This window comes from Ostrinia nubilalis, chromosome 28 (genome assembly GCF_963855985.1).
Source record: "Ostrinia nubilalis chromosome 28, ilOstNubi1.1, whole genome shotgun sequence".
Lineage (NCBI taxonomy): Eukaryota > Metazoa > Arthropoda > Insecta > Lepidoptera > Crambidae > Ostrinia > Ostrinia nubilalis.
In genome coordinates, this window is record NC_087115.1 from 5,134,453 (window position 1) to 5,162,376 (window position 27,924).

At 38.9% G+C, this 27,924-nt stretch overlaps 2 protein-coding genes and 1 long non-coding RNA gene across 4 annotated transcripts in view; 1 reads left to right on the plus strand and 2 right to left on the minus strand.

Moving 5' to 3' along the window:
• Nucleotides 1–27,924, minus strand: part of LOC135085330 (uncharacterized) — a 271,536-nt gene that overhangs the window by 5,543 nt on the left and 238,069 nt on the right. The gene's annotated exons all lie outside the window — the stretch shown is intronic.
• Nucleotides 64–6,907, plus strand: LOC135085303 (uncharacterized). Its single transcript, XM_063980084.1, has 4 exons — nt 64–337; nt 619–802; nt 1,296–1,487; nt 6,475–6,907. The coding sequence occupies exons 1-4, from the start codon at nt 154–156 to the stop codon at nt 6,641–6,643; spliced, it is 729 nt and encodes a 242-aa protein (XP_063836154.1). The 5' UTR covers nt 64–153; the 3' UTR covers nt 6,644–6,907.
• On the minus strand, nt 6,898–27,737 carry LOC135085292 (serine protease snake-like). Of its 2 annotated transcripts, none has more exons than XM_063980069.1 (10): nt 27,626–27,737; nt 20,973–21,083; nt 19,237–19,324; nt 17,653–17,763; nt 17,124–17,290; nt 12,334–12,494; nt 11,643–11,837; nt 10,976–11,162; nt 10,067–10,230; nt 6,898–8,738 (listed from the first exon to the last, which is right to left on the minus strand). In XM_063980069.1, exons 2-10 carry the CDS (start codon nt 21,037–21,039, stop codon nt 8,565–8,567), a joined length of 1,314 nt encoding a protein of 437 aa, XP_063836139.1. In that variant the 5' UTR covers nt 21,040–21,083; nt 27,626–27,737; the 3' UTR covers nt 6,898–8,564. The 2 variants fall into 2 exon arrangements, with proteins under 2 accessions (XP_063836139.1, XP_063836138.1); XM_063980068.1 differs by having other exon boundaries at nt 17,124–17,311.

Here is a 27,924-nt window from a genome sequence, read left to right on the forward strand (position 1 = left end):
TTTTTAGTCTATGGTTTATGCCATCGCTTTTTTTTCTGTTTTCCGTCCTCTTGTTCTTGTGATCCTGTCACTTTTCAAACGAAACGTAAACAAGCAAAAGTAAATATCAAAATAATTTACTATTTTTCCATATTTTTCACATAGTTTCTCACCATGTCTGCATTTAAAACTTTGCGTGATGTTAGCACTAACTTCAAAAGTGATCTGCAGCGTGTTTCTTCTGAACTACACTCAGCTGAAATTGGAGATAATTTGGAAGACAAAATTGCGAAGAAAATGCAAGATTTATCAGTGTTTACTTCAAAACTAAGGCTTTTACGGGCCAAACCGTTGGCTGGTAACTATCTCATTTACTCATTCTTATCGTAGGATTCATTACTTTTAGTTCTAATGCAACAGAACTCCATCTTAATCCTAGCAGTAATATCATAACTAAAGTAACACATTTTTACAATTTCAACTCAAAATAGCCCATAATTAGTACCTCAGCAATACCTCTACACATTTACCGTGTATCCTAAGTGCTAAATATACACTACATTGTTTAAAACATCAATTTATTTGCCAAAAACTGTGATGACCTTCCATTAATTTTACATTGTTTCTCATTTTCAACAGAAAATCCACAAATAGCGGATCAAGAACGAAACGAGCAAACAACACTCAAGGAATATGAAGACACAGCAACGGCAAAGGTGTTGGAGCAGCAGATCGTCAAGTTTCTAACACAGTCTCATGCTGTGAAGGCACTCATAACGTCTCCAAGTAGAAAACTGGACCCTGAACTGGTTGAGAGAAAAGAGTATGTTAAGAAAATTTGTTTTTTACTCTTTCTGTTTCTGCCAAATGACATCCACTGCTGGACAAAGGGCTCAATAAAATATTAATTAACTTTGCCAGTCAGCTTACTTTCAAATAATTTGTTAGTAAAAGCAATTTATTAATACTAGCTTTTGCCTGCGGCTTCATCCGTGTGAAATTTAGTTTGTCACAGATCGTCATAAATTATAGAATATATATTATTCTAAGTCATACATAATAATACTGTAAAGTTTCATCAAAATCCGTTCAGTACTTTTTGTGTGAAAGAGTAACAAACATCCAGACATCCAAACTTTCGCATGTATAATATTAGTAGGATAGTAGGATATAATATTAGTGGGATAGATAAATTTTTTTAGTAACTACCTTTAAGTTATAATCATTTAAGGTTCAGCCAAAATGGCGATGGCGATCTGATTTTAAAAATTGCAATCTAGGAATTAAAAATTTAATAAATCATCAAATAATTCCAGAAAGATCATCACAAGCCTCGCAGAGTTCCGTCAGCAAGAGTGCCAGTTGCGGCACCTCCAATCGATGCTCACGGAGAGGGAAGCCCAGCTTGCAGCGGTGAGGGAGCAATGGGACACGGAGCTGGGACAGCTGAGGGACATGCGGGACGGAGTTCATGGCAATGAAGAGGTTGAGATGGGACGGTTACACAAGTAAGTAAAGATTCATCATCTCAGCCATAGGACGTCCACTGCTAAACATAGGCCTCCCCCAATGCTTTCCATGTTGATCGATTGGTAGTGGCCTGCGTCCAGCGCCTTCCCGCTACCCTTATCCGGTACGCGGCCTCCACCCCAGAACCTTGCTGCCCCATCGGCCGTCAGTTCTGCGTATTATGTACCCTGCCTATTGCCACTTCAGCTTGCAAATCCGTCGGGCTATGTCAGCGACTTTAGTTCGTTTACGGATCTCCTCATTTCTGATTCGATGTCATAAAGAAACACCGAGCTTAGCCCTCTCCATAGCACGCTGTGCAACTTTAAGCTTCTGTATAAGGCCTATAGTGAGAGGCCACGTAAGTAAAGATTGAATACTCGTAATATCATTCAGCAGACCACAAACTTTTAGTTGGCCGATAGTTGGGTCGGGCTGTTAATCAGTATCGAGATGTATGAAACTAGCTTTCCGCCCGCGGCTTCGCCCGCGTGGAATTTTGTCTGTCACAGAAAAATTACATCGCGCGCCTCCCTGTTTCAAAAACCGGGACAAAAAGTATCCTATGTCCTTTCCCGGGACTCAAACTATCTCTATGCCCATCAAAATCGCTTCAGTGGTTTAGGCGTGAAAGAGAGACAGACAGAAAGAGTTACTTTCGCATTAATAGTATTAGTATAGATTACTTACACCGATTTGGTACCGGCCGATTCTTCATACAAATTAAAATCGTATCCAACTATTCGACCAACTAAAAGTCGGTGGTCTGCGCCTAAGCTTATACAGGGTCCTTCTAAACTAGCTACATTCCTTTTAATGGGGGCATCTATACGGTACACTGAACAAGTTCACCAAATTTGAGTATGTGTTTTATAATGATTTTACAAAGTTACATTTTCTAACAAAAATAAAAATTCATTTCGTCTTACATAATGGAACATGCTGTATTTTTTACTCACACAACAAAGCTGTAGTGTATTTGTCGCAGTCGGATTGTATAATCCGCCGTTTTACATTACAGCTAGGCATTTTGCATTACAGCTCTGTTTTGTAATACGGCGGCTTAACGTTTAGCCGGATTGAATACGGCTGAATGAAAATCCGCCGGAATGTATTCGGCGCCAAACGTTCTTTAATGCGGCTAGCCGTAATGTAAAACAACGTGTCATTACCCGCCGCTTTGACACTTTTTAGTTCCCATTTTCAATACCGTGGCGCTGCCTGACATAACAACAACAATGGGCGTCGGATACAGAGATTGTATTGCTAAATTGCGGAGTTATTTGTGAATTTAACAAAGAAAACGTGATAAATATGTTTGTCGACAGTGACTGTGATAACAATATTAATGTGAAATTAAAGAATTTATATTCTTATCAATGTGAAATAGTAAAAAAAACCGTGAACAAGTGACCGAGTTTTAGAGGTTATAATCCACATCAAAACAGCTAAAGTGGCTATGGATTCTGGTGTTCGGCGGAATCCTACACAAAATTTTTGGTGTAAAAATACGACATTACGACTGTGGCCGGTGAAGATTTATTAGTCTTAAAGAAAAATACTTAACCCCGAAAAAAATACTAAAACTTTATTTGTTTTGAGTTACCTTTTGTTTTGAGATGGCTGTCCCCTGTAATTATTTTTAATGTCTAAAAAAGACAAGACAAATATCAAATTATTTCTGAAAAAAAATTTATTTGTTTTGAGTTACTTTTTTATGTGGCTGTCCCTTGTGATTTATAAATAAATAAGTAAAAAAAATACAACAGCCAAATATATAATATAGTATACAGTAACGAAGTTAATAATTCTTACTTAATAAATAAAGAATATCATGAGAAGAAATCTGTCTTATTAAAATTTATTTTCATCAAACATTGTTTTATTTTGTAAAGTATGGTCACCCTACAATTTATGATGTATTACGATGCGGCTAAACGTGGGCCGCCGCGTTGAAGAACGTATCGCAATGACAATCCGCCTAAACGTTAAGCCGCCGTATTACAAAACAGAGCTGTAATGCAAAATGCCTAGCTGTAATGTAAAACGGCGGATTATACAATCCGACTGCGACATATTCATTCTGCACAGGAACACGAGACACAACACACACAACGCTCACTACCACTGCACACTTTTTTGTTGTTTACACTCACGTCATAACAACTCACAGCAGTCGTCACAGCTGATAGCCGATTAGCTGATCGACTGATTGGGCGAGCTATCACTTTAATGTTACAGGCCTACTCTCATATCGTTGTCTATCCTTATTATCTTATGTTAATCACAGTAAAACGGACTCACGATACCATCGAAAAATCAACCAGCAAAGGCCATGATTTTTAAGGCGCGTCTTAGTAAATTTATTTGCATTTGTGCATCTGTGCGTCATAGTTCACTTCACGAGCACTACAAAACGCACCTTCACACAAGAAAGCTAATCAAAAACTGAATTAAATCAAAGCGCACGCGCCGACAAATGCCGACAAGCCGCACGCCTTTTGTTGACACAAAGACGCCGACGCCGCCAAAGCAAGAGCCGAAAAGTTGGCATAAGCGTACAGTCGACGACAAAAAAGAAACTTATTTGTTTATTATTTTATCTGCTTGCTTTCGATTTCAATTGATTCGAATCTAAATTATGGTGTTGTGTATTTCATGGTAAAATATCCTATAACAGATAATAATTAAAAATTAATCGAACTTATTGTTTTGTGAAGGTAATTCAATGGCCTAGTCAATTATTTAGAAACATTAAATTAGACTATTGAAGCAAATAAAACTCTTCAATTTGTTTGTATTGATATTCCATTTATCCTAAATCAAAGTCCATTCTTAAATTAATCGTTAATGTCATCATTTCTATTACAATAGAAAAGTAGATGAGGTAGGTAGGTACCTAATTAATTAGTTAAATAAAATTTCCGAATCATTTCCGTTCCAACTTGGTATTTATTTATGACCTATCTTATTATCCTGTGATTTAACAATAAACACAATTTTAATTTGAATAGTAAAAAAAAGTTTGTTGCATTTCTTAATTTTATTTTGGTGAGTGTACATTGCGCTAGCCGGCGGCCGGCGGCACGTGTCTAAAGGCGGCGGCACGTGTCTAAAAGTTCGTTTGCTGCGCGCCGGCTAGTGTTGTACGATACGACACTCGAGTCTTGGAATCTTACTTATTACAAGTTTGAAGAAAATAAAATAGCTATGAATTAAGACTGTGTGTTTATTATTTTATTGGACCGTTTTAACTTTTTGATTACGAAAATCGTCAGTCTTTAGATGGATACTTCTGATTCGATTATTTGCGTTTAATGCAATTTTATTGATATTACATTTGTATTGTGCGATTTATTTTATTTTCAATTAGGATATAACATACGGATGATGATATGAAATCACTCATTATTGCCTATTAGTATACACCAACTCAAGTTCATGTCATGATTCAGTCTAGCTCAAAGAACTTAAAATACTCGAAAGGACTCGGAAGACTCAATTATTCCCTTATTCATGTGACTAACGAGTCCTAGTCTTAAAAATAAACTCAAGTCTCAAAATAAAGACTTTAAAGACTCGAGGTTCTTACAACACTAGCGCGGTCGGCTATTGGTGGCTATTGTGAGGGACGGCTGTCTTTGATACCACCGACTCCGCCACGCATAAATAAGGATGTCAACTCCAAAATTCTTTCTAATCTTAATAATAATAAAACTATCATTATTTACTTTTATAAATTTTTTTTGTTTCTACGATGATTTTAATGATTATTATTTCAGTTTAAAATTGATAGTTGGGAACAATTATTTACTTATTTACTTCGGAATACTAAAGACTGCCGATAATCACAGGTAGATAATTCGATAGCGTTTAGTTTCTGCTATGATCGAGTCAATTACGAATCACATTTTTATTTAATTTGCTAAGGGGATATTAAGCGATTAAAATTAACATGAAAAATGTGCCTGCTTTATCGTAATAATAACCGTAATTCTAAATTTCATAGTCATGGTAACTATCCCATTTGTGTATGGCATAAAAATAAGTCATTGATTTCGGCAACTAACTTTTTTGCTTCGTTTCGTTGCTACGTTTGAAATAAAAGATTTTTACAAGCGCAAAAGTATTTTAACGAACTTTTGAATAAACATCATTCCATTAAGGCCACTAAATAAGTACTTACCACATAAGATTTTTTTATGTTACCAAAAATAAATAAACTTTAATTTTCTGCTTAATTTAATTCCTTAAATAACTAGTAGTAGCCCTAGAATAGCTTGTGTGGCGCCCGGTCCGTCGTCCGGCGGCACTCTTGTGTTCGCGGCCAGTGGCCCAACGGCAGCACAAGCGCAATGGCGGCCATTACGTAAGCTCGTGTGCGTGCGGATTTTTGTCAGTGTAGTAGTGAATCAGCTGAACAGGGTGTTGTATTGGGTTGATAAGAAATGAAGTTGTTTCCTTAATTATCTCGGAAACTAGCCTGAATTTTTGGCTCAAACTTTGGGAACGTATTCAGTGTGACGTATATCATGCTCCCATTAAACGGAACGTAGCTGATTTAGAAGGACCCTATATACGATAACGACCGCCTCGAGTTGATGCGGTTACGATCCCTGTCCGGGCTGATAAATGTGCGACGCCCTTAAATCGTAAATTTTATATGTTTTCTTAACCTTGGCAGGCTGGTACTGACTCCAAAAAGATCAATTGGCCTGAAGTAAATAAATAATGTAATTATTTGTCTACTTTTTAGTTGAGTTTTAGATTCGATTTGAATTTTTAATTAAAAGCCATAGCCAAAGTCAACACTTCAATATTGAGACTGCACTCTCAATGTGTATTCATTTAACTGTTATTTTTTTGTTTAATATAAAGTGTAGTGTAGTTTTCTCATAATGCAAGATTTTCTTAATTTGGCACTAGACTACCTTGGCGCAGTGTATTATATCCAAGGTTATTTATAATTATTATTTACTATTCCAGAAAACTCCGAATGCTCGTAGACAAAATGGAATCCATGAGGTGGCTGATCGCCAAACTAGTGATGTGCCGCACCGGCAACTACGATTGGCAATCGGACCCGCACAAGAGACTGAACGCCCTCAAAATGGCCAGGCAAGCTAACACAATCGAGCAGTTTTTGGAAAGCTGATAATTCCCATTTTCCCCACTGAAATTCCCATTTGTCCCCACGAAAATTCCCATTCGGCCCCACAAAATTTCCCATTCGGCCCCATTAAAATCCCATTTGGCCCCACTAAAATTTATATTTGCCTCATAAAAACTAAATTACATTAAAATTACTGAAATTTTTATTACCGATTGCCATGCTTATTATTATTATTAAGACTCAAGTAAGTGCAGGTAAAATTTAGATAAAATCTGGATTTTGAAATAAAACAAATATTGGTGAAAATCTCTTATTATTTATTGATCTTAATTTTAGTTTATTTTATTTTATTTAAGTTCTACTTTATAATTGCATTTTTAATACCCACATTGTCCAGTAAATATGTTTTTAATTATTTAGTTTATAGTTTTTGCAACTCACGATGCTGGCGGGTTAGTAGTGGTTTCGCACGAATGAGCGAAAGGCCCCCTTTCAAAAATAATATTTTTTTAGGAGGCGTTCCGTCCGTATGTATTAATATCGCGTGCGAATCGACTCTTTCGAGAACTAGTAGTATGAGATTACTAGTTCTCGAAGGATCAATTCGCACGCGATTTTAATACTTTTAATACATCAAGGCGGAACGCCTACTAAAAAAAAATATTATTGAAAGGGGACGTTTCGCTCATTCGTGCGAACGAATTTTGTGCAAAACTACTACTAGCCCACGATGGCGAGTGAACTTTATTTATGTGTGTACGTGTACATGCACATAACGATAGTGTAATATCTGTCAAAAGTGTACATGCACATAACGATAGTGTAATGTCTGTCAAAACTCGAAAAACTAACAGTAGCGAGCCACCACACATGTAAAGCTCACTCGCCTTCGTGAATTGCAACAACTATACTTTCTTGACATTTCATAGACAGCAGTCAGCACTGGCATAGGGCTACCCCTTTGAGTTTTTTTTTTGGTATTTTAAACAGTTTCTTAACTTAGAGTGTGTATTACAAAACAATGCACGAAGCAACTTAAGTTCAGTCTTAAATCTATCTTTTAATTGGCTTAAATTGTGCTGAGTTAGTGCTCTCTTGTGAAGTTGTTATAGTCTGGTCGCCGAGCACGTAGAATTTTGTCCAATGATCCCAAGCTACCCATCCTTATCGCTCGCGCCTAATTATATTGCTGTCGCGACTGTGCAACTGGCACCCGCAGTGAGTGTGCGAGCGCGATAGCAACATAATTACGCGCGAGCGATAAGGATGGGTAGCTTGGGGCCATTGGACAAAATTCTACGTGCTCGGAGACCGGGCTTTAGTTTCGCAAAACTAAAGCCCGGTCATATGTTATTGTTTTTCCTTTTTTCTTCTTTTCTATTTAAATTCGACTAATCAAAAACATCATTCTACGAGTAAGCTTGAAATTGTGTTTTTTTTGTTTGAATTAAAAAAGAGTAAATTATCGGGATTTTAAGTAATTTGTGCAATACAAATTACAATGTTTTGGACTTGGTTCAGGGGGCGTAGTGCAAGGTTACATCAAATAAATGTATTTGAAGTCGAGTGCATTAGGAATCCATCATGCATTTAATGTAATTTTTTTACGCAGTCAATATCGAATACTAATTAAAATAGTAAGACACGGGTCTTAACGCGACGTTTATTAATGAGTTACATTATTTACTCACGGCTTGACGTTTCGGCTGCGATGATGGACGACGCCGCGAGCCGCCAGTTTGCTTGTGACCACGGCTGCAACATCGCAGCCGAAACGTCAAGCCGTGAGTACATAATGTAACTCATTAACAAACGTCGCGTTAAGACCCGTGACTTACTATTTTAATTGAAATGGAACGCGAAAATTTAAAATCTTATAATATCGAATACGTTCGATGTAAAATCACACTAAGCCCCTTTAAAACAGACCTAACTAACTCGCATCTTACAAAATCCCCTAAAATTATTCCCCTGGCCACACCACACTCTCGATCCAGTCCAGATAGCTGTACACCCTAGTGTAGACTGCCGGTTGGCCCGTCTTAGCACACTTGGCACCAAACGACGTCAAGCCCACGATGTTAAAGATGCACTGGTTCTCTTTTGACGGCACTTGGAGGGGAGATCCTGAGTCACCCTGGAAAAAAACAATATTATTAATTTATTTACTTTAAGTTATGTATTATTCGAATTAGCAAGTATTAGCGCAGCGAGAGTTGAAGCAATAAATACAAAGTAATTTGCTTGTGTTTATGTATTTTGTATACCTTTGCCACGCTGACGTTATGTAGTCTGTACCTCTAGCATGAACAACTTTCGTCTTCGAATCGTTTGCGTATTCGATAAAATTCGATACTCAATCTTCGAATTAAACGATAACGTGACAATTTTGATTCTCAAAATAAGTTTCTTGCAACCACATCTCATACTAAGTTCACTTTACGACACGTTCACGAGGGCGCTGTTGTAATTTTCTTACTAAATCTTTTGATGGCGATTCGAGTACGCAAACGATTTGAACTCGAAAGTATTTTGTGCTAGCCGTACTGACTTACGCTTTGTCTCGATCGGAGAGTTGTGAAATTATTAACTACGAGCTCGCAACAGCTCGTATTTGTTAGATCGAGATTTGAACTAAAAAACGTGCACTTTTACGAGCTCGCTAGTAGTTAAATTAGTTCTAAAAAATCGACAATGTCACAACTCTCCTCGGTTCGTTCGTTCGTTCGTTCGTTTCAGCCAAATGACGTCCACTGCTGGACAAAGGCCTCCCCCAAGGTTTTCCACTCTCCTCGGTGTCTCCTAAATATTTTTGTGCGGGTTTATGTACAAATGACGTTAGTGTGAATACCGTGTTCGCTTCAACTCTCGCTGCGCGACATGTAACAGATAAAACAAATAACTTGAAAAAATTGAACTGCTTAAGGCAGGAATTGAACCCACGACCTTTCGCTTGCCGGGTGACTACTCTTCCATCTGAGCTACCTAGACACTGGGGCAGTTCGATTTTTTCAAGTTATTTATTTAGTTTGAGTAGCAACTGTAAATGCTAAGAAATAATAACTAATGTATAGAATGACCTACGCTGAACTGTCCCACCAAACTCAATGACAGGGGGGCGCTACCGTTGTTCAACTATATGGTTTCCAACATGGCAAAAATCGGAACCAGCGATCCGGTATTGACGGTGGCGCCCCACTGTCAATGTCATGGATAGGACAGTTCAGTATTTTGGAACTATAACAGGTAAAGCCTGGTCCGTGAGCACGTAGAATCCCGTCCAATGACCCCAAGCTACCCATCCTTATCGCTCGCGCGTAATTATATTGCTGTCGCGAATATGCGACGCGCGCCCGCAGTGAGTGTGCGAGCGCGACAGCAACATAATTACGTGCGAGCGACAAGGATGGGCAGCTTGGGGTCATTGCACGGGATTCTACGTGCTCACGGACCAGGCTTTATTACCTGACACGTATCCTTTCCCCCTCTAAGCTCCCCCGCGCACATCTGTGTGTACATAAAGCCCCTCCAAAGCCGATTGCGGATGTTCGCTAGCAGATTGTCACAGTCGTCGTTCTCGAACAGCGTTAGCGACACCTTCTGTAGCTCGTTTGATGTCTGGCGTGTGTCTGAAAGAAAAAAGCTTTCACCATCATCTATCTCATCATCATCATTTCAGCCATAGGACGTCCATTGCTGAACATAGGCCTCCCCCAATGATTTCCACGTTTATCGATTGGTAGCGGCCTGCGTCTAGTGCTTCCCTGCTACCTTTACGATGTCCATCATCTATCTAAATATACTATATAACTCAAAGGACTGACTGACATAGTGATCTATCAATGCACAGCCCAAACCACTGGACGGATCAGGCTGAAAGGCATGCAGGTAGATGTTATGACGTAGGCATCCGCTAAGAAAGGATTTTACGAAACTCCACCCCTAAGGGGATAAAACGGGATCCACGCGTACGAAGTCGTGAAGTCTAGTTTCAGCCATAAGACGGCCACTGCTGAACATAGGCCTCCTCCAATGATTTCCGCCCGGTTGGTAGCGGCCTGCAACCGGCGCCTACCTGCTACCTTTGAGAGGTCGTCAGCCCACCTTATGGGTGGACGTCCTACGATGCGCTTTTCGCTACATGACTTCCACTCCAGAACTTTGCTACCTCATTGGCGTCAGTTCTGCGTACTATGCGCCCTGCCCATTGGCTGACATTAAAAATAAAATTTATAAAATCAGATTTGTATGAAAATTAAAATAATTAAAATGGTCACCATACCATTTATATGCATATGTTAACATGGGCTAGTGTCGGCTAATATACCCACCCATTTACCTAACACCCTGTATAAGGACATCAACTACCCTCACCTGGGTCAATCACTCCCCATCCCGTAGCTATAGCCGACTTGTGCGGTGCGAAGTCTGGCCTGTTCCACAGACAGGCAGGTCTGATGTTGGAGGTGAAGGTCACTTCGGTTATCAGGAGTAGAGCGATGTCATTGTACTTGCCAGGTGGCTTGTAGTTCGGATGCTTTGTGATTTGTTTGATCGGAACCTGGAAGGTAGAAATCATTATATTTAGCTTACCACGAGGGGCCAACGGGACTATTAGTAATTTGTGCAATACAAAAAAAACTTTTACAGCGATATGTTTCTGGGAGAGTAAGGATTTTTACAAAGACCTGTCCTACACTGCCCGCATCCAGGTGCTTCCATAGAGGAATGGTGCTTCCCGCGACCTTCGCACGTGACATTGTAAAACAATCAGCAGGAAGGCGCTGGATGCAGGCCGTCACCAACCGGCCATTGTGGAAGTCATTGGGGGAGGCCTATGTTCAACAGTGGACGTCCTGTTGCTGAAATTATGACAATAGTGACTGAGTTTCTTGCGCTGCTTCTTCTCAGCACTGGCCCATTTATTGTCCCGAAGTAGTGGTAGGGTTAATATTGGGACGTGTAAAAGTGCTTTTTAAAAGCCTATTTGCAAAATAAATGAGTTTTATGAGTTTTTTTATGATGAAAAATAATTACGCACAGTAATCGGATCAGCGCCATCAGCAACAGAGTCATCTATATTCTGATCGCCGAGCCTGACCACAGCAGGCTCAGGATACCTCGCTGACGGATCCCTGATGCAATGACCCGCAGTCACCACAAACTTGTTGCTGATCAGTGCACCTCCGCATTTGAAGTCGTAACTACCTTCGAAGTTCGTCCAGCCAATCGCTGCCTGGAATACAGAAGTGTCAGATTATTCCCATTCGCCCCCACTGGTGGGGCCAAATGGGAATTAAAGGTTCTCTTCTATGGCAATATACCTAGATGACCCACGCAGAACTGTCCCACCAAACTCAATGACAGGGGGGCGCTACCATCGTTCAACTTATATGGTTTCCAACATGGCAAAAATCGGAACCAGCGATCCGGTATTGACGGTGGCGCCCCACTGTCGTCATGGATAGGACAGTTCAGTATTTTGGAACTTTAATGATTTATTATGTCACACTGAACTGTCCCACCACACGCTGCATTGACAGGGGGTGCCACAGTCAATACCGAATCGCTGGTTCCGATTTTTGCCACGTTGGACAAACATGACACATTACCGGAGGGCGCTAATATCAATACTGGGTTTAGTTTTTTTATTTTTGCCACTTGACGTTTCAGAATCGTGGGACTTTATACCGTTATTTTAACGTTTAGATTTGTCAATTACCACTACTTACCATGTGTGGGAACTCTCCCTGCGAAGCCTTTTCACCCCCCACTATAAGTTTGACTCCGATGTAGTCACACTTGGCGCTGGTGATAGATAACCTCTCAGGGTTCGGCAGGAGAGGGAGGAATTCCACCTTCTCCACGACAGCTTTACTGTACTCGTCGCATTCTGTAAGTAAAGAAGTATTAAATAATAGTGACTGAGTTTCTTGCGCTGCTTCTTCTCAGCACTGGCCCATTTATTGTCCCGAAGCAGTGGTAGGGTTAATACTGGGACGTGTAAAAGTGCTTTGTAAAAGCCTATTTGCAAAAATTTATGAGTTTTTTTATTGTTCTGGTTATCTGGTACTAGCTGGCTTGGCGAAATTCGTACCGATCAGTCAATTAATGTGTGTACCACAGATCACAGAAACTAAAGGGAGATGTGCCAAAGGGGCGGGGCCGGTGTCGCAGCAATATGCCCAAAAATAGAAAGTCAGAACACATTGCTGCAGACGTCATAATGTAAGCAGTTTACATTGCTTGCGTAGTACTGAAGATTATTCGAACGTTGCGTACTGACACCGCAGTGGATAATGAGCACATATTTTGATTTCTTTGTGTGTGTGAATTTATAATGCGACACTGAGTTTCGAACTCAGCGCATTAGTTGGCATCTCTCTATATCTCTATGGTATGGGCATGTATGGAAGTGCGTACTGCGTACATTACACCGGTTGATTCTTCATAATAAATTAAAATCGGGCCCAACTATCGGCTGACTAAAAATCGGTGGTCTGCGCCTAGGCTTATCTGGGAATCGAACCCATCCACCATCAACGTGTAGAAAAATATACAGTGTTTACTTACGACCACAGATAATAATAATATAATACTAGCTTACGACAAAGAAAGTGACACGCAGTGGAAAGACACAGACTCACAATAGAAAGTGTTTACTTAAGTACGACAATCGCTAAAGTTAATGAAGTAATTATTTGATGTTATTTTTTTAATAAAAAAGCAGGTTAAAATAAAACACAGAAATGCACGGTATTGTCATTTTATTTTTAACAGTAATTTATGATACAACTTTAAGATAGGGTAACTGTTCCTTATAATACAAGATTACCTTAGTAATTACAGGGTAAGAATTACTTATATTACAAGATTACCTAATTACAAGATTCTGAGTATTGATTGAGTTTAACAACGGACAGTAAATGTTTTCTTTACATTACCTAACTTATCTACCAATAGCTCATCCATCATTTTATCATTAAGCAATTTTACAAAACACCTTAAATAAGTATAACACTGAGTATTACAGGACAAAATAAATATGCGAACATCAGGCCTCCCCAACTTCTAGCAACAATGGAAAAAATATCTAGATACCTACACTTTACGGCGTCTTAAGTGGGGGAAAGACTGGGACTTTTCAAATTTTACCGGGGGCAACTGGGACATTATTTTTTACCAATTCCCAGTTGCCCCCAGTGGAATAACCGCCCGTCCGGCTGGCCAGTGGGGAGTGTAGGCCAAAACCTCCATTTGCCTCTGGTAAATTAGAGGGTCGAGCTCCTGCAGTGGAGACTAAATGACCCGATGATGAGTTTACTCATAATGTGTGACACAGGACTGCAAATTACAGATTTAGCGCTCATTGAGTTATTGTCTGAGGTATGTTGGTCTCGAAGCGCTGGTAGGGTAAAAAGATTATGAGACATGTAGAGGCTCCTTAAGAGCAAAATGACGATTTGTAAGAACTATTTATTAGTCTAAACAAATAAAGAAATTTTGACTTTGACTTTTGACTTAAGTATAGGAGGGGCACGGGAGGGTGTTTTCAAAGGGCGATGTTCTTCTATTATGCTTCAGATTTGTATGCTCTGTCATGTCATATGCCAATATTACCCCTCCCGTGCCGCTTCCATATCTCAGGCACGGACTCTTAAGCGCTAGACCTATACAGGGTGTTAGGTAAATGGGTATATGAGCCGACACTAGACCATGTTAACATGGTCATATAAATGGTATGGTGAAGTCAGAAAATTGATATCATCATTTTAATTATTTTAATTTTCATACAAAATAAATTTTATAAAATCCGATTTGTATGAAAATTAAAATAATTAAAATGATGATATCAATTTTCTGACTTCACCATACCATTTATATGAGTGTCGGCTCATATACCCATTTACCTAACACCCCGTAGATAGAAGAATAAAGATCATAGCAGACTTATCAACTCGGAAAGGAATCGGAACACTTTCGCAAGCTGTCATCGCGAGGCGAGGCGTTTATGTTACGGTGCGGGGTGTGCGTTGCAGTATGAAGTTTCATACAAAGAACTGACCGCCTCGAGTCGATACGGTTACGATCCCATTCCGCGTTGAAAGTGTGCTACGTCCATAAGCCGTGTTCTTTTAAACTATTTGCCGTCAAAATACTTTATAGTTCTTGATTTTTATCCGCATTGAAACTCAACTGCAGTTGCATCATAGGCGGATTAATCTCAATATTTCTTTTGTCTCCAAGTTGCCTTGCTTTTACTCTTATCTTCTCCAAACTTGCTTTCTCACAAACTACAGGGTTAGATACCATTTTCAGGTGCTTTTTTGTCAAATTCCCTGACTCTGCTTCAAACAGTACATCCGTAATTATTTTCTCAGCGAATCTTCGTTGTTCTTTGGATAGGTTCTTGAGTTTCAAAGCCCACAGCTGGGCTAAAAGCTCTTCTGTTCTCGTGTCTCGTTCGGAATCGATTGAGAGGATCGTCTTTCTGATGGAGTCTTCTATGCGGTCGATGTCGTAGTACTGGAAAGGTTATGAATAAGGATAAGTACTATAGTCTGGTCTGCGAGCACGTAGAATTTTGTCCAATGACCCCAAGCTACCCATCCTTATCGCTCGCGCGTAATTATGTTGCTGTCACGCTCGGACACTCACTGCGGGCGCCCGTCGCACAGTCGCGCAGCAATATAATTACGCGCGAGCGATAAGGATGGGTAGCTTGAGGTCATTGGACAAAATTCTACGTGCTCACAGACCGGGCTTTAGCAACCCCTTAAAAAGTAACGGGGGCGTAGTGTGAGTTAACATCAAACGCATTCGATATTGACTGTGTTAAAAAATTTATTTATGAAGATTTTTGTTCTTGAAAGTTTCCGCTAGGGGCGCTGTACAATCCGTCATACATTTAATGTCATTTTTTGACGCGCTCACTAGTGAGCGCGTTTGAAAAAAACTCACACTCAGCCTACTGTTTTCTTGTCTTCTATTTATTTAAAATAAAAAAGTTATACAAAAACTTGAAAGTCGATTTTTTTTTAATTTAAAACGTGTACTTAAGTAATATTAATTAGTAGTTCATAAAGCAAGTATTTATTAATATACTCACATCAGCCGACAACGGTTCCACAGGTTTAAACTCATCTTCGTCACCTGTAATAAAAATAACCAAATTGTATTAAAATTAAAGTTTAATGCTTGTAGATTTTTCTAAAGCCTGCTCGCCGAGCACGTAGAATTTCGTTCAATGACCCCAAGCACAGTCACGACAGCAATATAATTACGCGCGAGCGATAAGGATGGGTAGCTTGGGGTCATTGGACGAAATTCTACGTGCTCGGCGACCGGACAATAGATGCGTAATTTAAATGAAATGTGGCTATTGGCATCGCACATAACAGAGTAGGTTGTATACGTGCAATTTTTGTTTAATGCAATTAAGAAAAGCTTTTGAAAATGATTGGCTTACCTTAACTTTAGTAAATAGAAAGATAAATGCACTGTATTAACACGCAAAACAGGAAATAAAGACATTTTGGAGCAGTCGTTTTATTAGGCAGAGGTTTATGAAGAAAAAGAGGATTTTCCTTAATATTCAGCAATTTAAAAGCCAATTATCATGATTATATTATTTTTTATTGTTTGCAATTTCATTTCAAGGATTTATAGTTATGCTTAAAAAAACCCAATATTTTTTTTTATATCTAAAAAGGTGGGCAAGAAGCATTAGAGTTTTTGCTTTTAAAGCGCTTTGACACGTACCACTAAAACTTAATTTCATAGCGAACTTCGTACTCTACCTATTATGATCATCGATTCGAATGGCGAAACAATTATTTAAATCGGTCCAGTAGTTTCGAAGTTAATTCAATACAAACAAACAATGTCTCGATTCGACCAAACTTTTATCCGAGAATAACTCCTGTACGGCTAGCACGAAAAACTATCGAGTTCGAATCGTTTGCGTATTCGAATCGCCATCAAAAGATTTAGTACGAAAACTACAACAGCGCCCTTGTGAACGTAAAGTGAACTTAGTACATGAAATGGTTGCACGATACTTATTTTAAGGAATCAAAATTGTCACGTTATCGTTGAATTCGAAGGTTGAGTATCGAATTTAGTCGAATACGCAAACGATTCGAAGACGAAAGTTGTTCATGCTAGAGGTACCGGTATAGAAATAGCACATTGACAAAATAATATGGGACATAAAATATGTAAAAATGTCGAATAACTGACGATTTATTCTGAGATTAATATTTACTCTTGTTTGGTCGAATCCAAGTGTAGATGTTACCTATAGTCAAAATTCACAACCGTTAAAAACAGCTTTTGACTGAAAAAATTGGACTTTGACCGAAGTCAATAGTTTTGACTACATCTACCTTGTTGTATTACCTTGTCTCGGTGAATAAATGATCTTTTATCTTTTATCTTTTTATCTTTATCTTTATCTTTGACTCATTTTCGCAGCCAAAAGTGGTTTTATCCGGTATAGATAGATAAATATTTCACTTACTTTTCTCGCTCACTCTTCTAGTGTCTGTAGGAATCGTACTAAATCTATTCTCGACACTGGGAGTGATCACGGGGGGGTTAGGACTGACATCCTGGGGACGGGGACTGTCATCCTGGGGGCGGGGACTGTCATACTGGGGCCGAGGACTGTCATCCTGGGGGCGGGGACTGTCTTCCTGGGGACGGGGACTGAAAAATAAATGTTTAATGCATATTAATTCACTAAAAACAAAGACAGCATGTATTGTTCTTGACGTTAAAGAAGAACATAGGCTTTATATGGTACGGGACTATTCCCACGTTCCAACTGCTGCAACTCCTGTGTAGCCAGGATCTACAGCTTGACCGCCAATAAAAACCAACCAGTGAATGTTAAGTTTGTCCCGGGGGAAAGTTAAACTGTCATTGGCCCCGCAACGAAATTAATCAGAAGAACATAGGAGGAGTTCGAAATTAAGGTTCGACTTCCCTCCATTGCAAAGCGGATGACAGGTTACAAACAAAGGATATATGGATAGATGGATACTTACACATTATTGAACTGACTGACAACATTGAAGGCGGGGATGCCATCCTTGCAACAGACGAGGGTTGTCCCAAATGGGCTGTACAGGCAGAGGGTCGGACGGACGCCATTTTCACTGAAAAGATTTAAATAGTTTATAAAGCCCGGTCTCCGAGCACGTAGAATTTTGCGCAATGACCCCAAGCTACCCATCCTTATCGCTCGCGCGTAATTATGTTGCTGTTGCGCTCGCACACTCACTGCGGGCGCCCGTCGCACAGTCGCGACAGCAATACAATTATGCGCAAGCGATAAGGATGGGTAGCTTGGGGTCATTGGACAAAATTGTACGTGCTCGGCGACCAGACTATAGTAAAAATCGCTTGCTTGCGGTGGGAAACGAACCTACGGCCTTTCGCTTGCGAATGCTCTGACCAGTGAGCAACCGAGACGTTGGGTCATCATCATCATCATCATTTCAGCCACAGGACGTCCACTGCTGAACATAGGCCTCCCCAATGATCATCATTATCCATCAAGAGTTTCTTTGTTGTGGGTAAAAAAATGTAGACGTCGCGTTGCAGTCGCGACACAATCGCGTCAGTCGTGTTAAATGTTTAAAAACTATAGGTGAAAATTGACATTATTATGATGTGACAGAGCATCTTCCGGCTCGTGGTCGCCACTCAAGAACTTTCCTGCCCCAGCGGCCGTCAGCTCTACGAGCTATGTGCCCTGCCCACTGCCACTTGATTTTAGCGATTCTGCGAGCTATGTCAGTCACTCTGGTTCTCCTACGGATCTCCTCATTTCTGATTCGATCACGCAGGGAAACTCCGAGAATAGCACGCTCCATCGCCCTTTGGGTGACCTTGAGCCTTCTTATGAGGCATAGTTCTTGAGTGGCGACCACGAGCCAGAAGACGTAGCGTGGGCAGGCCTCCCACTAGGTGGACCGACGATCTGGTGAAGGTCGCGGGAGGCGCCTGGATGCGAGCGGCGCAGGACCGGTCTTTGTGGAAATCCTTGGGCATAGGAGAGGCCTTTGTCCAGCAGTGGACGTCTTTCGGCTGAAACGAACGAACGACAGAGCATACAAATCTGAAGTCTCGCTGACGTTTGACCGTCACAAAAACACCCTCACGTGCCGCTCCCATGCCTCAGGCACTCAGTCAAGCGCTATATAGTTCCAAAATACTGAACTGTCCTATCCATGACATTGACAGTGGGGCGCCACCGTCCATATATTTTTATATTTTTTTATATTTTTATATATTTTTTTATATTTTTAAACCGGCAGACAGTGGTGACTGAGTTTGTTGCGGCGCTTCTTCTCAGCACTTGCCAAATGTTTGTCTCGAAGCGCTGGTAGGGCAAAAAAAGAATGAGACATGTATAGGCTCCTTAAGAGCATTTGACGATTTGCAAGAACTAATTTAATTAGTCTAAACAAATAAAGATAATTTTGATTTTGATTTTGATTTTGAATACCGGATCGCTGGTTCCGATTTTTGCCGTGTTGGAAACCATAATAGTTGAACGATGGTAGCGCCCCCTGTCATTGAGTTTGGTGGGACAGTTCAGCGTGGGTCATCTGTCTATGACTTACTGATAAGCTTTTCTGGCTGAGTCGCAGGATTCAGCTGGGGTACACTTGCCGATGGTCTGCGTGTAGTTGTCCACACATCTGTCACCGACTGTTGACAAAAATCCAAGCCACGATAGACGAACGGTGAAGGGGTCGGAGTGGCCGACTTGTGGTGAGCGACACGTAACACAAGCTTATTTAGCTTAACACGAGGGGCTAACGGGACTATTATTAATTTGTGCAATACAAATTGCTAATTAATTATAATCTTAAAAAAAAAAGTCAATTATTTTGTTCAGCCCTACCCTAGATAAAACGCACTTTTTGATCGAATCGAAAATCGAATCCGTCAAAACTCCATACAAAAAAGGGGCTTTTCGACTGGTTTGCGATTATAATTTGCACTTTGTCTAGACCAGCGGTTCCCAAACTTATTTTGTCTACTGCCCACTTTAAGAATAAATTCTTTTTAGCGCCCCCATTTGTAGTCGAGAGTCGAGTGGTCAGTCGGTGAAAGAAACCTCCTAGTAAATGACGCCTCCCAAGCCTCTACACAACGACCCGATTTTTTTTCTGGGTCTCTCACCGCCCCCCTTTAAGCCTGCAGCACCCACAAGGGGGCGTTATCGCCCACTTTTGGTCTAGACCCACAGGTACAGTCAGCGTCAAATAGTTCGTGACACCCAAAGTAGCCAAAAAGTTAGCAACACGTCTTTGTTACAATTGGAATAAGGATGTGCTGTCATCTTTTTGGCTACTTTGGGTGTCAATCGCCCCGGGTGGCACTTCACCCTGAAAATCCTGAAATACCAGTTAGTTTTCAGTTGACTGTAAAATTATTTTTATACCTCGGATATCAATAAAATAATAAATTGTAAGTCAATATGAGTTAGTGATTTAACTACGTCCGTATTCACAAACATCACTATGAACTCTCACAGTGAGCGTAGACGCACAGGATGACACACGAACCAATCATAGAGTTTTATTCGACGTTGTGCGTTCGATTAGCTGCTTCACTTAAGCAAGCATCGTTTTATTGTGAATACGGTGTAAGTCCACATTGCCATACAAAAAAAGTAGAGCCGTTTACGTAACTACATTTTTAACTACATTATCTAACGTAGTTATTGGAGTTATATTCCCTCTATGATAAGTATGTGAGGATAATGTGTATCAGCCCGTATCTTTTAAAGTTATTTAGAAATTTTAGACCAACTTCCCATGCAGGTGGTTATTATCATGGCATTTTAACTCAATTATAGACCATAAGGTTGTGTTGTGTAACAATCGATTTTCATAAAAACTCATTTTAATTTTAAAAGTAGGCTTTTAAAAAGCACTTTTACACGTCCCAGTATTAACCCTACCACTGCTTCGGGACAATAAATGATGCTTGAAACGATGCGAACTCCCCTACCCGTCTTGCCAAATCCTTCATTTCATTATCATCATCATCATCATTTCAGCCATAGGACGTCCACTGCTGAACATAGGCCTCCCCAATGCTTTCCATGTTGATCGATTGGTAGCGGCCTGCGTCCAGCGCTTCCCCGATACCTTTACGAATGGAGGCCGCGTACCGGAAAACTCAGCGTGGGACGTCCACCTACAAGGTGGACCGACGACAATCCTCCATTTGCCTCTTGTAAATTAGAAAGGGTCGTGCTCCTGTAGTGGAGACAATGACCTGACGATGACGACTTGCTCTACGATTAATTTTACGTTTCTAAATGTCAATAGTCAAGGTCACTCACCTTGTATTTGGTAGCTGCTTTCGACCAGTGCGAATACGAGGAAAACGATGACATTCCAAGAAATCATACTGCATCTAATTTATTAGTTATCCAGTTTGTGTGTGGATCAGTCTGTAACAAATATTGATTGAAATTGAAAGTGCAATTAAAATCTATACTTCTATACTATCTATACTAATATTATAAATGCGAAAGTAACTCTTTCTGTCTGTTTGTCTGTCTCTCTTTCACGCCTAAACCACTGAACCGATTTTGATGAAATTTGGCATAGAGATAGTCCGAGTCCCGGGAAAGGACATAGGATAGTTTTTATCGCGGTGTTTGAAACAGGGACGCGCGCGATAAAGTTTTTCTGTGACAGACAAAATTCCACGCGGGCGAAGCCGCGGGCGGAAAGCTAGTAAATAAATAAATATTCTTCCAGTTTCAAACCAAGCAATTGCGCTGTAGTGGGTGTTCAATGGAATTGTTTTTCAAAAGACAGAAGCCAAATTAGTATGATTCAGTCAGAGTCGAATAAGTAGCGATCCCGTTTTACCACCTTAGGGGTGGAGTTTCGTAAAATCCTTTCTCAGCGGATGCCTACGTCTTAACATCTACCTGCATGCCAAATTTCAGACCGATCCGTCCAGTGGTTAAGTTTACTAAGGTACCTGCATAGGGGTCATCCATAAAGTACGTCACACGTAAAGAGGGGGGGAGGGGGTTGACAAAGTGTGACATAGTGTGACAAGGGGTGGGAGGGGTCCTAAGTTTCGTGACATCACATTTCAATTGTTTTAAATATTTGATATAATGTTGATTTCATAAAAAAAAGTACTTAATTTAAATGGAATTAAAAGTAATTTCGGAACTGCTGTTAATTTAATACTTTTTCGATGTGAAATGGCAAAATATGTGACGTCACACTAGGGAGGGGGGGGGGGGGTCTCAGAAATGTGACCACCTGTGACAAGGACGGAGGGGGGGGGGGGGGTAAAAAAATCATGAAAATTCGTGTGACGTACTTTATGGATGGCCCCATACCTTTCAAGCGTCTAACTTAAGCGGTTTAGATTTTTCATACAAAAGGACTTTCCCGCTAATTCCCATTCCCGTGGGAATTTCGGGAATTCCTTTCTTCGTGCACCTCTACGGTGCCTAAGATACGTCCCTTCCAAATTTCAAGTGCCTACGTTTAGCCGTTTCGGCTGTGCGTTGATATGTCAGTCAGTCAGTCAGTTTCTCCTTTTATATATTTAGATGTATGTATTTAGATTTTCTACATGAGTCTAATATACCAAAAAGAACGTCACAATTTGGATAATGCCGCAGTCGTAACATAAGCACGAAGCCAATGTTCATGTACAGTTTGTACAGTCAGCGTCAAACATTTCGTGACACCCGAAGTGGCCAAAAAGATAACGTCGTGAAGATGATGAAGATGATGTGACAAATTTATTGGCTACTTTGGGTGTCACGAACTATTTGACGCTGAGTGAGGTAATTGCTTTTTAGGGTTCCGTACCTCAAAAGGAAAAAACGGAACCCTTATAGGATCACTTTGTTGTCCGTCCGTCCGTCTGTCAAGACCCTTTATCTCAAGAACGCGTGAACGTATCAAGCTGAAATTCACATGAAATACTCAGGTCTATTGTCCCTTTAAGCTGTGAAAATATCAAACTTCTAAGCCAAGCCAATCAAAAGATACAGCCGATTATGTCGATATTTTCAACAAATTTTCGACACTCGCAAAGGAATCAAAACCTACAGGATACTTCCCGTAAACTCAGAATCTTGAAATTTGGCATAAAGCATTGTCATATAATTCAAATATAGGAAAAATTGCGAAAATTACATTTTTTAGTTATATAATATAATAAAAATATTTTAATAAAATGAAACTTACTACCTTATTTCTCACTAACGAATAAAGGTATCAAATTGAAATTTATACCAAATACCTAGATCTATTGTCCCTTTAAGAAGTAAAAAAATCAAACTTCTAAGTTAACGCGATCAAAAGATACAGCAGTTTATACCGACACCTTAGACGAATTTCCGTCACACGCTAGGGAATCAAAACCTACAAGGTACTTCCTGTGAACTCAGAATCTTGAAATTTGGCACGAAGTAACGTTATACAGGGTGTTAGGTAAATGGGTATATGAGCCGACACTAGCCCATGTTAACATGGTCATATAAATGGTATGGTGAAATCAGAAATTTGATATCATCATTTTATTTTTTTTAATTTTCATACAAAATTAATTTTATAAAATCCGATTTGTATGAAAAATAAAATAATTAAAATGAAGATATCAATTTTCTGACTTCACCATACCATTTATATGACCATGTTAACATGGGCTAGTGTCGGCTCATATACCCATTTACCTAACACCCTGTATAGTACAGATAAAGGAAAAATTGCGAAAATGATAAATTTGAAGTTATATAAAATTTAAAATATTATTTTTGCTTACATGACAAAATATTTTTTTAATAATTATAAACTTACTACCTACCCTTTTTCACATGAACGCGTAGAGATATTAAAGTTGAAATTCATATCAAACAATTCTTAAATCTAATTGCCTCTAAACTGTGAGAAATTCTAAATCAACGCAAAAATTCAAAACGCTGAGGTAGGTACCTACCTATAATGCAAATATAGGAAAAATAAATAAATAAAAAATAATCATACCGCATATTTTGAAATTCGCCACTACTCGCAACGGAATCAAGTAAGTAATTTGATTTAATACGTCATAAATTGTAAACCGCTACGTTTGTACGGCGGAACCCTCGGTGTGCGAGCCCGACTCGCACTTGGCCGGTTTTTTTTTTGTAAACTGCGCTTCACGACTTTACTGTGGCTTTACCCAGGCATCGAACTTGGGGATTCCCTGTCATTTGACAGAGGCACAACAATCTTTACCATCCCGTAGCACATCAGAATTTTTATTTTTGTAAAAACATGGTACACTAGTTTCTGCCCGCGGCTTCACCCGCGTGAAAGGACAATGACCAAAAGTGGTCCAAATGTCCACCACTAATGAGACCTATATTGGCTTATGGTCCATTAAATAGAGATTAACTTTGAGTATGGGACGAAAAAAAAATAAACTGTCAGTAAAAAGTTATGACTGTATGAAAAATTGTAGTAGTTTACGCGCTAATCTCAGGAACTACTGGTCCGATTTGAAAAATTCTTTTTGTTATGGATAGCCCATTTATCAAGGATGGTTTTAGGTTATATATAACATCACCCTACAACCAATAGGGGCGGAGCAGCGACCACCCGACCATAATTCCAATATTGTTGTCTTTCTTCTAAGTTTTTTTTTCTTTTAGCGAGAATCTAACACGGCACACTAAGCGACATGACATAACATGCATAGATTAATCCAAAATGTGCGATGGATAGAATGATATCAAGAACATTTTTCAGATGAAAAGGTAAAAAACATGACTTTTCATTCAGTCATAACTTTTTACTGACAGCATATTTTTAATTGCGGTTTGGTTATAATGAATCAGTATTTAGTAGACTATTTTACTATATAGGTCTCGTTAGTGGTGGACATTTGGACCACACTCCATACATTTTTGGTCATTGTCCTTTAGTTTGTCACATATCATCATAAATTATAGCCTATGTGCTTAGATTAATAAAGCCTAGATAGATAGTCAGTGCACGAAAGGTGAGGCAGTTTTTAGGGAGCCGGCACGGCTCACCCGTAAACGTCACATGAACTGTCAAAGTGAAAAATTGGGAAACACGTCCGACGAATTTTAATTAATTAAAACGGTTTGTGCTGTGAAAAGGTGTCTAAAATACATCCGAAAAACGAAAGAAAGTGACCAGTGTTACATTTCATAAGTAAGTACTACAATTCGACGCGTATTTTGCTTGAATTTGGCTTTCAAAAATTAAATACGGGAATGATACCAGTAACAAGAAAATTTATTTCCCAATTGTTCGCCGTACAAATACACTTCCTTTTTTATGAAATCGAGACTTTTAAGTCGATTTATCTTATTGTTATTAGGTAGGTACTTTGAATTCAATAAATAAGTAAGTACATGATGCGTTTTGTTTTTGTTAATTATAAAATAATTAAAAACGTATTAAAAATTTCCCTACTTTCGGGAAAATCGCCTTCACTGTCTACACTCCCCAACAAAATTGACACTAATGACATAAGATTTTTGCCTCACTCTTGACGAAGCGTTTGTATGAAGACTATCCATCTAGGTTTTATTAATCTAAGCCTATGTGTTATTCTGGGTTATCTATACTTATAATAAATCTGTGGAGAGGTCAATTCTGTACATGAAATATATTTTCAAAATAACTATCAAGGGGTGATTAGTGATCGATACTGATGCCAAAAATGCAATCAGTAAAATGTTTGTCTGTCTGTCTGTCCGTCTGTATGTTCCTTATAGAAACAAAAACTACTCGACGGATTTTAACGAAACTTAGTACAATTATTCTTCATACTCATGGGCAGGTTATAGTATACTTAGTAATTCCCACGGGAACAGGAATTAGCGGGAAAATCCTTTTGTATGAAAAATCTAAACCGCTTAAGTTAGACGCTTGAGATTTGGCATGCAGGTACCTTATTAAACTTAAAGCTTAGTTACAACAGGATATTGCAAAATTCCCACGGGAACGGGAGTTAGCGGGAAAAAACATTTGTATGAAATAATCTAAACCGCGTAAGATAGATGAAGGGGGTAAAACGGGATCCACGCGTACGAAGTCGCGGGCGGCCGCTAGTAAACAATAATACTGTAAAGTTTCATCAAAATCCGTTCAATAGTTTTTGCGTGAAAGAGTAACAAACATCCAGACACACAGACATCCAAACATTCGCATTTATACTAAAAATAATAATATATTAAGTAGGAAGTAGGATATAAAGATGTTACAGATTTCAGTTGTGCACATTAATTTGTAATGACAAATAGCATGCATCATTTTCAATAAAATGTAAACTAGGTACAATGATTACTGATTTAAGAGGAAAATGCAGAACTTAAACAATAAACGGGTCTTTACCTTAATAGCAATAATTTCCATATTTGTTTTTTGTTTGAAATAAATAACTTAATTGCCTTAGTTATTGTTATAAATTTTAATAATACCTATCTATGAAATTGCCGTTTTGTATGCCTTTAGCGAAAAGCCTTTCAATATCTATTACAAAAAAGATAATATTTTTCTTAGGAATGTCAAGTTTAATTTTTTTTGCGTTTATATTAAGACTAAATTAAGCTCTATGACAAATTATTAAAATTTGATCTAGCAGGTAAACCTGTAAGAAAAACTGTAGGTAATCAATATCAACAATCAGTCAGTATCAATGTTTAAAAACCTGTAGGTATTAATAAAAGAATAGGTAGGTAAATCATGATGTAACAACACAAAATCTTCGCAATTATCAAATTTTATCCGCTATTTAAAATTCAATTAAAGAGACCAATAAAAAGAACAAAAACAGGATAAAATTATAAAATCGACATTATTGTGTGCATGAACATGTTTGTTTGTATTGGTCTGGGTGTTTTCTATCTATAATACGAGTATAATAAATTAATTAGTTATACAGGGTGTTAGGTAAATGGGTATATGAGCCGACACTAGCCCATGTTAACATGGGCATATAAATTGTATGGTGAAGTCAGAAATTTGATATCATCATTTATTTTTTTTTAATTTTCATACAAAATAAATTTTATAAAATCCGGTTTGTATGAAAATAAAAATAATTAAAATGAATATATCAATTTTCTGACTTCACCATACCATTTATATGCCCATGTTAACATGGGCTAGTGTCGGCTCATACCCATTTACCTAACACCCTGTATAGGGTTTACTAAAAAAGTATTTAAGGATGTTTAAATACGTTGTTAGTACCCTACCAATAGTACAGTCATCGTCAAATCACCCAAAGCAGCCAAAAAGTTGACAACACAACCACAACCTTATTCCAAATTGTAAGATTGTAACAAAGACGTGTTGCGAAGTTTTTGGCTACTTTGGGTGTCACGAACTATTTGACGCTGACTGTATACGGCAGGGGTGGCCAACTTGATTAGACATAAGATCTACTGTTTACTAACGAAACCCTGGGCGAGCTATCACTTACATACTACTTGAAATCTTAAATGAAACAGCCCCCCTAGACAAAACGCACTTTTTTATCGAATCGAAAATCGAATCCGTCAAAACTCCATACAAAAAAGGGGCTTTTCGACCACTTTTCGACTGGTTTGCGATTATAATTTGCACTTTGTCTAGACCCACAGCATAGTTTAGTACACAATCATGTAGTATTTTTTGCATTACCACGATCGACTGGACTAATGGTTGGCCACCCCTGGTATACGGCATGTCAAGCTTAAAAAATGTAACGTCTTATGTAGTTTGTGATAGAGGTGAGTTTGCAACGGAATGTAAACACTGATGTGCTGGTTTGTAAAAAAAAATGGTATTGGTCTTCTAAAATGTTACTTTAGATGACGTCCCAAGCAAAACTGGTTTTAACTAAGAAGGATGTACCATCGATTTTATTACCTATTTCCAATCATTTTATTGTACCCTAAAAAAAATATCACTAAAAGCTAAATATAATACGCTTAATAATAAAACTTACCGCAGTTAAAAATTTAAGTTAAATAAAAATAATCACTAATGTCACTGGCACAAAATGTATAAATATGTGTGAACCTGTCTGTGACTTACAATACACTAGCTGGTTATGTTTACATCGTGTATGAAACTGGTTTTAAGTTAGTCATCTTTTGGTTTGCGAAGCTCGTGCTTAAAAGTATAGGTATTTCTTGTTTGTAACTTAGAACTTATAAGGAAAGAATATTTTGATGAAGAATGCGTAGTAAATTCAGAGAACTGCTCCTGAACCAATGTACCTCTACCTATTACCGTAATTTATTT